Source organism: Colobus angolensis, unplaced genomic scaffold (genome assembly GCF_000951035.1).
Source record: "Colobus angolensis palliatus isolate OR3802 unplaced genomic scaffold, Cang.pa_1.0 Scaffold88, whole genome shotgun sequence".
NCBI classification, from domain to species: Eukaryota; Metazoa; Chordata; class Mammalia; order Primates; family Cercopithecidae; genus Colobus; species Colobus angolensis.
The window spans coordinates 316,437-329,223 of NW_012122709.1; the positions used below are offsets into that span (position 1 = coordinate 316,437).

The 12,787-nt window shown below is 38.4% G+C and overlaps 1 protein-coding gene across 4 annotated transcripts in view; it reads right to left on the reverse strand.

The window, feature by feature from the left end:
* The window catches only part of GPC3 (glypican 3), a 470,409-nt gene that overhangs the window by 66,404 nt on the left and 391,218 nt on the right, over nt 1-12,787 (reverse strand). For all 4 annotated transcript variants that reach the window (XM_011930705.1, XM_011930704.1, XM_011930703.1 and 1 more), the window contains one exon: nt 4,828-4,987. In XM_011930705.1, coding sequence (XP_011786095.1) covers nt 4,828-4,987 — 160 coding nt within the window. The remainder of the gene's footprint in view (nt 1-4,827; nt 4,988-12,787) is intronic.

Consider the following 12,787-nt stretch of genomic DNA (forward strand, 5'->3'; position numbering starts at 1 on the left):
TTGACTAGAATTCTTTTACAGGATAAATGTGTATATGGACAAAGGGAAACCATGGATGTAATCTATTTAGATTTTGAAAAGGCCCTTGACAAGATCCCACGCCAAACACTGTTTTAACAAGTTAAGTCACCATGGAATTGTGGAGCAGTGCTTTGAAATGGATAGGAAAGTGGCTTATAGTCAGGGAAGCACAAGTAGGAATAAGCATAGACTTTTCTGGAGAAGTATGAACAGTCGTATGTCTCAGGGATCAGTGCTAGGACCAGTCAACGTTTTGGTAAGTTGTCTGGGCAACCTTTAGATGACCACAACTTTTACAGGTAACAAAATGCAAAGCTGACTTTGATCCTTTTATAGTTGTATTGATGATCAGAGAAAAAAGAGTCAGAGTAGGCTTGTTCAAGGAGTGGCCTCTGAAACCAGACTTCTTGGCTCTGAATCCGGACTCTGCCCTTCGTGAATGTGACTTTAAGCAAGTCACTCCACCTCCTCCAGCATAATTTTTTAATTATTATATTTTAAGTTCTAGGGTACATGTGCACAACGTGCAGGTTTGTTACATATGTATACATGTGCCATGTTGGTGTGCTGTACCCGTTAACTTGTCATTTGCATTAGGTATATCTCCTAACGCTATCCCTCCCCTCTCCCACCACCCCATGACAGGCCCCAGTGTGTGATATTCCCCGCCCTGTGTGTAAGTGTTCTCATTGTTCAATTCCTACCTGTGAGTGAGAACACCTCCAGCATAAATTTTATCATCTGTAAAGTGAGAATAGTAATGACCCCTACCTCATAGTGGTATTGTGAAAATGATATGAGACAATGCATGCCAAGCCCTGGCACAGTGTTTAGAGCATAATAAGTGTCCAATGAACATTAGTTCCTCTTATTTTTACTTTTCATTATTTATTCAACATTCTTCTAATAGGTTGCCAGGCTCTGAGTGGTCACTTTACATCCTATGGAACCTTGGAGCTATTGTAGACTGTTTCATGAAAGCACTGGCAGAATTCATTTTAGTAATGAATTCAGAGGACAGAGGTAACTATGGACTGAGATGGCTATGAAAGATTTCATGGAGAGAAACTAACAATTATGGAACACCTAGTGTATGCCAGATACTTGCCTAGATGCTTTATAAATGTTTCCCCTTGATTTAATAGTCCTATGAAGTTGGGGTTATGATCCCCATTTAATGGATGACAGAATGGAGACATAGAGAGGAGGCTAAGAAACTTGTCCCAGGGCATGCTTGCTCATAAGTAGAGCAAGAATTTAAATAAACATTTGTCCTACCCCAAGACCTATTTTCTTTTCACTGCATCACACTTGAATTGCACCTTGAAGGATGGGTAAAATTTAAGATGAAAGAAAAAAAGGTCGATCTATATAGAAATAAAATGGGCAGGCCTGGCACTGGGGCTCATGCCTGTAATCTTAGCACTTTGGGAGGCCGAGGCAGACAGGGATCACATAAGGTCAGGAGTTCGAGACCAGCCTGGCCAACATGGCAAAACCCTGTCTCTACTGAAAATACAAAAATTAGCTGGGCATGGTTGTGTGCACCTGTAATTCCAGCTACTCAGGAGGCTGAGGCAGGAAAATTGCTTGAACCCGGGAGAGAGGTTTCAGTGAGCCAAGATTGTGTCACTGTACTCCAGCCTGGGCAACACAGTGAGTGAGCTCTGTCTCAAAAAAAAGAAGTTAAAAAAAAAAAAAAGAAATAAACATGGGCAATGGTGTGAAAATAGAAACAAGAACAGTATGTTTATGGGGTTCATGGAGCATGAATATGGCTGTTCTTACCAAAGTGGAGGGTACTTATGGGGGCTAGTGGTGGGGAATGAAGCCAGAAGGGTAGTTGAGGCTAGACCAGAAGGCCCTCAGAACTCTGCTAAGAAGTCTTAGCTTTATCCTCAAGGCATGAAGGCAGCTGAGCTGCAGAGAAAGTATGAGATGCCTTCAAAAGATTAACCAGGTAGCTATGCAAGATGAATTTGATGGAATCTTCTGCTTGGGTCTCAAATTCTTTGTCCTCTAATCTACTAGCCTAAGGCTCTCAATACTACTGCCTGAGCCTAGAAGCCTGGAGACCACCTAGGATGTGTCTGCAATAGTATGTGCAGGAGGGTGTGAAGGCGGAATAGAAAGGAAGGATTGGGCTGGGCACGGTAACTCACGCTTGTAATCCCAGCAGGCTAAGATTTGGGAGGCTGAGGTGGGTGGATCACCTGAGGTCAGGGGTTTGAGACCAGCCTGACCAACATGGAGAAACCCTGTCTCTACTAAAAATACAAAAAACTAGTTGGGCGTGGTGGTGCACACCTGTAATCCCAGCTACTTGGGAGGCTAAGGCAGGAAAATTGCTTGAGCCCGGGAGGTGGAGGTTGCAGTGAGCTGAGACTGTGCCATTGCACTCCAGCCTGGGCAACAAGGGCCAAAGTCCATCTCAAAAAAAAAAAAAAAAAAAAAGAAGTATTAACAGAAGTCCAGAATAAATCATAAATTACAAAGCAAGAATCGACAGGGACTGGGGGCCTAACTGCATATAAGGGCAAGGGAGAAGAAAGAAGCAAAGATGGCTTTAGGTTTAAGCCTCAGTGATCAGGAGAATGATGGTCAGTTGATAAATCTGACTTGTGACACATCACGTTGGGGGTGGTGGTGGTGAAGTCAGAAATGATTAATAAGCAGCTGGAGATGTGGGATGGTAGCTTAGGAGATCAGTTGAGACTCGTGGTAATGACTTTATGTAAGTTATTTCCCACAGTGTTATAATAGTTAAAGAACGTTCATTGTAGGATTATTGACAACAGCCAAGAGGTGGAAGCAATCTACATGTCCATTGATAGATGAATGGATAAAGAAATTGTGGTACATACATACAATGGAATATTACTCAGCCTTAAAAAGAAGGAAATCTTGTTAGATGCTACAACACGGATGAACTTTGAGAAAATTATGCTAAGTGAAATAAACCAGTCACAGAAGGACAAATACTGCATGATTCCACCATATATGAGGTATCTAAAGTAGTCACAGAAGCAGAAAGTAAAATGGTTGTTGCTAACGGCTGGGGGAGGGAAAAATAAGGAGTTGCTGTTCAATGGACATAGAGTTTTAGTCACACAAGATGAAAATGTTCTAGAGATCTGTTGAACAACAATGTGCATATAATGAACAATATTGTACTGTACACGTAAAAGTTTGTTAAGAGGGCAGATTCCATGTTAGATTTTTGTTTACCCTAATAAAAAATAAATACAGAAATCATAAAAAAAAGTTGAGGCCAGCCATGGTGGCTCACACCTATAATCCCAGCACTTTGGGAAGCTGAGGTGAGAGGATCACTTGAGTCCAAGAGTTCGAGGCTGCAGTGAGGTGTGAACGCGCCATTGCACTCCAGCCTGGGGGACAGAGGGAGACCCTATCTCAAAAAAGAAGAAAAAGTTGAAAGAGGGAGAGTAGACAAGATCTGCATTCTCTCTGGAGAAGAGAGAAAAGATGGAGGCTTAAGAAGGGACATCCGGATAATAGCCAGTTTCAGGTAGGATTAGGAAGAAGAACTAAGAAGGAAAGAGGCTGCCAGAGAAACAGGAACATTTAGCATCTCAGAGGCCATGGGTGATAGGGTTTTAAGGAGAAGGCTGTGCACCGCAGAAGAAAGAGAATGGCACTGGAAGTCTCAAGACCCGAGGTAGATTTCTAGTTCTTCCATATAGAGCAATCTCATTTCTTCTCTGAGCCCTGGTTTTATTATCTGTAAAATCGAAGAATACCTATCCACATGAAAGTACTCTAAACTGTGATATGGAATACAAATGTAAGGAATTTTTGTTGTTGTTTTGCCTCCTTGACCCCAGCTGTACTATATTACTTTTTTCTATTGCTTTTGTTGTTTAGTTGTTATTATTTTTTTTTAATTGAGACAGACTCTGGCTCTGTCTCCCAGGCTGGAGCACAGTGGCACAATCTCAGACCACTACAACCACTGCCTCCTGGACTCAAGCAATCCTCCCAAGTAGCTGGGACAATAGGTGCACCACCACACCCTGCTAATTTTTGTATTTTTGTAGAGACGGGATTTCATCATGTTGCCCAGGTTGGTCTGGAACTGCTGAGCTCAAGTGATTCTCTCACCTCAGCCTCCTAAATTGCTGGGATTACAGGCATGAACCACCGTGCCCTACCACTCTTGTCTTTATGTAGGTCTTCAGTTATGTGCCATAGCCTATCTATGTTAGACTATTTGTGAGAAAACAAAATAGACATAACGTCCTAAGAAAAGAGGCTCAGCTAACGGCTCTTCCTTTGAAAGTTATCCCACCATTGGTTTTCAGAAGACTTCCAAGGTTGCATTTCTTTTTGTTTGTTTGTTTGTTTGTTTGTTTTTAACTTTTGTTTTAAGTTCGGGGTACATGTCTAGGTTTGTTATATAGGTAAACTTGTGTCATGGGGGTTTATTGTACAGGTTATTTCATCATGCATTTGCATTTCTTATTATGCATTTCTTTTTATAAATGAGAAGAACCAAGGAAAACTCCAACGAGAAACAGAGCCAAGTGACTAGGTCAGTTCATTTTAGATAATGAAAAACAGGACGTTACCCTTTTAATCTACCAAAGGTTGGAAATGGTGGGAGGAAAAGAAGGAGGCTACTTGAAAACTTCACTTTCTAGAGCTTGTATAGTCTTTCCTTGAAGAGTTGATGAGACTGTGTGTTGCAGGGAATGTAAGGGAATTGCAGAGAGCGGGTTCAATTTATTTTTAATTCCTGAGCATCACCATTTTTAGATTACATTTGGGTCAGCACTCATCAGTTACCTGCAAGGAAGCGGAGCTGATTCTTCACTTTCATCATTCCATCACCAGAGCCTCCAATGCACTCATCTTCATCATCACCACAGTCTCCACTTTCAAACCCTTCCTCATCCAGGTTTTTATCCAGAACTCTACCTTTGGGCACAGACATGGTTCTCAGGAGCTGAAAGAAAACAACCAGAAATGCATCAGCTCTTCATATTTCTCAGGTAGGTCTGCACAATGTGTTATTAACAGGAGGCATTAAAAATGTTCAAGGAATTACACAGAAGCTTTACAAAATCACTTTCAAATTTAAGTAGGTGTAAACTGCTTATACTCTTTAGAGATTCATACTTCTGAACCTTTCCACAGTATTTGATGTGATGGTCTACTCCTTGACTCTACTTATATCATGCAGTAGCCAGAGTGTATATTGCATTAGATATTCTTATACCACGGTATTTAAGCTCCTGAAAGTCTCCATGATACAACTCACTCATGAGGAACTTAAGACATGATAAGGCAAAGCTAAGAGGACACCAAGACCAGGAAAGATCCCTATGGAAGCCACCAATAACCAAATTTACAGTCACTAAATTAAAACCACAAAGTGCTTCCTACCGAATGAGGAGAATAGCACTGCCATTTTACACACATGTACAATAACTACTTATAATCAATCATCATGATTATATATGCCTTGATCTCTAGAAAAATTGTTCAATATTCTCCTCTCCCACAATTCCAATAAGATGCTTTTAAATTTAGTTTGCTTTTTATAGATAATATGCACACTAAGAGACATGTTTGTTTCACTCTGCAGTGTCTGGATTTTCAGTCACATGGCCAATGCATTACTAATTTAACGGGACTCCCACCTTTCAAAAGTCTCTACACTGACCCAAAGACCCAGCACACCGCACGAAGGGTCCCCAAGGGCTGTTGTCAGATTCCATCTTATTTTTCCTCGCCATCTCTCTCCAAGGCTTCATTCTTACATTCTGTTTTTGTCCTGGCTTCTTCCCCATCACACATTTCTCATCCTAAATCTTAGACTCAACCCCTACTTTTAAAAGACAGCCAACAAAAGATTCTGGATATACAGAAACTGAGATTTTTGTGATTGTGGAAGAGGTATCCAGAAAGAAAAACTGCTGCAAACACAAGCTCGGGTTTCTGTGGTTTCCATTGTTCCTATGTTTATGTCACGGCTAAGTATACTTTTATGCTCTCCACCTGTGATTTAGCTGCCACCCTGAGATCTACTTGGAAAGAGCTACATACTACACAGAAATGTGATTCTGCAGGTGGTTTTTACGTTTTTATTTTTATTTTTTAGCAAAGAAAAGAAAGCCCCAAAGACGTTTTCGTTTTTGTTTTTTTCTGGCCAACAACCTCTAATGGTATTGGAGAAGCCAATCTACCAACTGTCTCCCACTCCAGCACCACGTTCACCCTGCCACTTCCTCTGCTGCTCATCATACACAACTACATTTATTATATATAAATACAGGCTAAGATGAGCTAGATTAGTGGTTCTCATACTTCTTGGTCTCAGGACTCCTTTATACTTACTGAGAACCATAGAGAACTTTTGTTTATACGAGTTATATCTATCAACATTTGCCATCTTAGAAATTATAACTGAGAAATTTTAAAAATATTTATTTGATAGCTTCTGTAAACATAACAAGAATGAACCCATGATGTGACATAAACATTTTTTTTTGACACAGGGTCTGGATCCATCACCCAGGTGGGAGTGTGGTGGCATGATCATGGCTCACTGCAGCCTCGACCTCCCAGGCTTAAGCAATCCTCCCACCTCAGTTTCCTAAGTAGCTGGGACTGCAGGTGTGTGACACCATTCCCAATTTTTTTTTTTTTTTTTTTTTTTTTTTTTTACTTTTTGTAGAGACGAGGTCTCACTATATTGCCCTGGCTAGAACATAAACATTTTTGAATGACAAACATATTTTCCCAGACATAAGATAATTCACAGGAAGAGTGGCACTATTTAACAGTTTTATAAATCTCTTTGATGTCCAGCTTAATATAAGATAGCTGGATTATCAAATCTGCTTCTCCACTCAATCTGCTGTGATATATGGTTTTGGTTGAAACATCTGCAGTTAATGCAACCTCCCACAGATATGTCGTAGGAAAAGAGAGAAGTATTTTAGCAGACTTTTCAGATAATTGTGGAGATTTTTCTTTAACACTACATAAAAACTCAACAAGTAGTTGCAATGTAGAATATGAAACTATATAAATAAATATTTCATGTCCTGTTACATTTAAATCCATTCATATGTTTTGAACTTTGAACATGCATTTTACTCATTTTGTATCATCATCCATGGGTCATCTGGAAAATACTGGCTCACTGAGCAATGTGGATCTTGCCAATGTCAACACCTTTCATTATATGATATAAAAAATCACATTCATTAATATTATCTCCAATCTCATCCGAAAAGTCTTTAAGTTTTGGGAAGCTCTCAAGCTCACAGTGGCAGGTAAAAGTTTAAAACAATTTTTGGTGTTCTATTGAAAGCCTGAATTTTATTATTGGCAATAAATACTGCCAGTTGTTTTCCCTGAACTGACAGGCTCTCTTTGTTCCTTTCCAAGAAAATGTCTAGCAAGTATTCAAGTCTGCATAACTATAGTTTGTCAGTCATTCTCTCAAGTAAAAATGAAACAGAAAGCTCACAGCTCAAATTTCTCACAAGTGCCTTTTCTTGAGATGCACACTGACATGGTTTACTGTGTAAATACTTTAAGTGTACTTCCCATTTTATAACACAGAATCTTTTAAAAGTGTAAGAGATGAGGTTTAATAAAATTGGTAAATTTTTACAGATTCAGCAATGATATCCTTAAGTGAAACTGCCCTTTATTTTTCTGCAAGTACACACCAGTGAAGAATACAATGACTACTAGTACATTTTGGTGCTACTGGCTTAATTCATCCTGTGGTGTCTTGATTCATATTGTGGCATTGAAGAGTTGTATTTGCCACTGCTTTTGAACCATTGGTGCAAATATCAACGCAGGGGAAAAGACAAATAATATCTTAGTACTGTTGTGCAAGTAGTTTTAACCTTGTGGATCTCTGGATTTCTTGGATTCCCAGGATCCATAAACCATTGTTTGAGAACTGTTTATCTAGCCTATAACATCACTTCAGTTTCACCAAAACCCCCAATGCCCTCCTTTACCATTATGTCTTATGAGAAATTTGCTTTCAACATAAGCATTTTTATGTTAATTTTCAAGAATGCATCCTTTGTGTACATCATGGAATACCTGAATGATAATTTTTCACATAAGCAAAATTTATGTTTAGATACAGATTAGTGAACTTGCTATTTCTCAAGCACGTCTTGCATCTGTCCCTTTCATTAACACATTCATTGAGAATGTACTATGAGAATGTACACATTGAGAATGTACTATTGAGAATGTACACATTCATTGAGAATGTACTATGAGCTGTTCTTCATTTGTGTCTGTTCAAAGCCCTCCATACTTTCAAGCCAAGTTCTAATGCCATGTCATTAATAAAGTTTTCCTGGTAGACAGTCATTATAGCTCTCCCTCTCCCTCTTCTACCACTGTTCCCTTGATCTGTACCTCCTAAATGCCACTTTCTGTATGCAATCTGGTATTATTTGTACATATGACTTCTCTCTACTACCATTCTGTGAGCTGCCCAGGGGTTTAATCTTATATATCTTTGAACCCCAGAGCATTTAAGGCAGTGTCTAGCACATAGTAGGCACTCAATATATGTGCTATTGAACTGAAGCAAATGAAGTGTTATGGTATCTTTAATTCTTTCAAAGCTATTTCCACAACCTTATGAAAAAGGAGAAAGTCAAGGTCCAGATTAATTATAGAAGAAGAATTTGTGAATGAATAGCTAAACATTTTTGGAGGATCTTGGCTAAGACCTGTAGCTAATCTTTGAGAGGCCATTTCCAACCTGTGTGCAATGCCCCCACTATTCTTGAGTAGCTCAGTTTAAAACAAAGTGCAATTAAACAAAAACCCTTTAAAACTTTGTCAGTGAAGTTACTTCTTTAGGTATTAAATCATTCCCATTCTGGTGACAAATTCAGCATGGAAGAAGGATTACAGTAGACTTTTAAGCCATTTTACACAGACAGCCACTGATAAACCTAACCCTCACACATTAACAAAACAAACCCAAACCTAGAAATCTATTGTTAATGCAAAAATCTTAAAGAAGAGACTGAAGCTCCAGAGTGTTGAAAGAAGGGTAATGGGTCAGAGAGGAGGAATTGCCAGCAAGGAGTGGATTCCACAGCCTGGAATTTGGCCCAGAAATCCAATTGCCTAATTACAATTCACAATATTGACCTTTTTGTTCCCTCTCTCAGTCTTTCAGACTGAACATTCATTTCATGAAAAGAAAATTAGGAGGGACTTACACACAAAAGGAGGTAACTTTAGGGGCCTAATGCTTTTTATTAACTGCCATTTTCAAAGGACACTGTCCTGTTAGGTTTTTAAAAGCCAAGGCATACAATAATGATTATCAATGTAAACTATCATATTAAAACTTACATCTGAGTATTTCATTCCACTATCCCCACAGACATTCTGTTAACCTGACACTTCTGCTATGCATTACTTTGCATACAGAGGACACCTTAGTGGAAGTGCACAAGGCCCTTCACATTCCAGCTTTTTCTACAGCCACTACTGTCTATGCAACTCTGTTTTAGCCACTGAGACTGTCACAGTTGCCTAAGCATACAATCAACTTTCTTTTAGAATCTATTTTAAATATGCAAGTATCAAATATAGAAAAGTGAAAGGAAAAAGAAACAAGGAAGAAAACCCCTAATTCCCAAACTTAAATAAACAATATTTGTGTTTTCAAAGGTCAGCACTTTTTAATGCTTGTTTTTAAATTGAACTTGTATTTGGGAAGCAGATTGACTTGAGCTAGAACACTACTTTTTCCACTTATTAAAATTGTATTTTCAGACAAGCTGCTTAATCTCCCTAAACCTCAGTGTCCTCATCTATAAAATGAGGGAAAATAATGCCTGCCTCACAGAATTGTTATAATAAGTAAATGTGATAAACGTCATACTTTACATGGGATAATGTATCTATCCATTAAGGGATCTATCAACATTTACTTAACCATTTTCCTAATATTGAATATTTGCATTGTTTCCTGTTATTCTGCTTTTATAAACAAAAATGTAATCATCAGGAACATTCACACAACTCTTTCCATATTTTGGATTATTTCCTTAGTAAGGATACTGGGTCAAAGGGTATGTACATACTTACACATTAAGGGAGTGATTCTCTAAATTCCATAAGAATCACCAGGATGCTTATTAAAAACTTAGCCATGCTAAATTCTTATACATGTTGATAGCAATGTAAATTAGCACAAGCATTATGGAAAACAATATGGAGGTTTCTCAAAAAACTAAAAATAGAACTATTCTATGGTCCAGTAATCCCACTACTGGGTATTTATTCAAAGGAAAAGAAATGAGCATACTGAAGAGATATCAGCACCCCCATGTTTATTGTAGCACTAGTCACAATAGCCAAGATTTGGAATCAACCTGCAATGTCCATCAACAGATGAATGGATGAAGAAAATGTGGTACATATACACAATGGAATAATATTTGGCCATAATAAATAATGAAATCCTGTCATTTGAGGCCAGATGGATAAGCCTGGAGGACATTATGTTAAGTGAAATAAGTCAGGCGTAGAAAGATAAGTACCCCACATTCTCGCTCATACATAGGAGCTAAAAAAAAGTTGCGCTAATAGAAGTAGAGAATAGTGGTTACTAGAGTCTGGGAAGGGTAGGATAGGGAGAAATTGGTCAATAGATACAAAATTACAGCTAGATAGGAGGAATTAGTTCTAGTGTTCTATAACAGGGTCCCCACACTGCAGGAGGTGAGTAGCAGGTGGGCACCTGAGTTCCGCCTTCTATCAGATCAGCAGCAGCATTAGATTCTCATAGGAATGGGAGCCTATTGTGAACTACATATGCAAAGGATCTAGGTGGCATTCCTTATGAGAATCTAATGCCTGATGATCTGAGGTGGAACAGTTTCATTCCAAAACCATTACACCCCTGGTCCATGGCAAAATTTTCTTCTATGAAACTGGTCCCTGGTGCCAAAAAGGTTGGGGACCACTATTCTACACTACCGTAGGATGAATATGGTTAATAATAATTTATTGTATATTTTCTAAAAGCTAGAAGAGAGGATTTGAATGTCCACAACACAAATAATAAATGTTTGAGGTGATAGATATGCTAATTACCCTGATTTAATCATTGTACATTGTATACACGTATTGAAATATCACTGTGTCCCATAAATTCATACAATTATGTGTCAACCAAAAATAAAAGGAAAAAATAAAGAATTAAACATTTTTTAAGTTGAAAGACATTTTGTAAGAAAAAGAAAAATATCTAAGATAATACGTATTGTAGAAGTAATATTTAAATAACAAGTAATTCAATGTGTAGCCATAATTCCCCCAAACACGTAACAGAAACATAAGTTTTTTAGTGTACAAACAGTCTTGATGGTTTACATTTTTGTGTTGATATTGAGCTCTTGGCAATCATTCAATCTTTTCTTTCCCTATAATATTCAGGTCAGCAATTTTGACAAAATAAAAATAAATTGTGATTTTCAAAAAAAATAAAAAGGCAAAAGTTAAAGAAAAAAAAAAAAAAGGACATGCTTCCTGGCCTAATTCACTCACAGAGTTTCTGATTTGGTGAATCTGGGACAGAGCACACAGATCTGCATTTATTTTTTTTGAGCTGGGGTCTCACTATGTTGCCTAGGCTTGTCTCGAACTCCTGGGCTCAAGCAATCCTCTTGCCTCAGCTTCCTGAGTAGCTGGTACTACAGGCACATGCCTAACTAGATCTGTCTCCCTCATCTTACTGTTGAGTGAACCACAGACCACTCCTTACTCTTTTAGAAAGGCTGTTTCAATGTTACTCTGCTTCCCAGAATCCCACTGAAACCATCTTCTGACAAGAGCCACCAGAGTACCATGCATGTTGGAATCCTTAGTAAATGCTCTTCAAACCATGTGTTTAAAAGTAAATGCAATATGATGATTTCCTTTTCAGTTAGGTATGGATATCATGACCTTTTGTCTTTGTAGTTAAGGAAAATACCCTTGTATAAAGGTGATTGACTTCATTTGATTAGACAGGGAAACATTTAAAGTTAGCCTTGGAACAGGTACCCAGGGTTGTGTGATAAAAGGAAACAAGAAGCCTGGAATAATTACTTAAGAAAATTAGAAACACATTGTAAGAGAAAAAAGGGCTTTGTGAAGCACAGCAATTTTATATTTTTAAAGCCATAACCAAGATAACAAAAGGGCACGGCAGCACGGGACAATGAGATTTGACTGAAGCTCTTTTTGTGCTTGGTCCATGGGAGATCAAAGGACATACTTGTTCTGAGAGTGATCAAATATGTTGAAATTAGACCAGTGAGAGCAGCAAGTCTTGATCTGCCTATATGGTATAAATAATATGCCTCTTGGAATTGTCTTGATTGCAAAGATATGAACCTTATCAGTCACACACTGTGCTGGGGTTTACCATATGTTCTCTCACATAATCCTCAATCCTCTCCACGAGTTTGTATAACAGGAAAGACTGCCATCCCCATTTCTCACATTAAGGGAGGACATTGAAGCTCAGAGAGGGGACATAACTTGACTCAGTTACTGAGTAATAGAGATCTCATTAACAATAATATATTTGCCCCCTCCCCCCGGTCCAGAACTCTTCAAAAGAAACATGTGTCTTAGGTAAAGACATCAATGAATGAGGCCTTCATTGTACATTTTTTGCCATCTTTACTGCCTTTAGCTCAGATAATTTCCATTTCAATTCCATTTTCTCAGATGCTAGGCA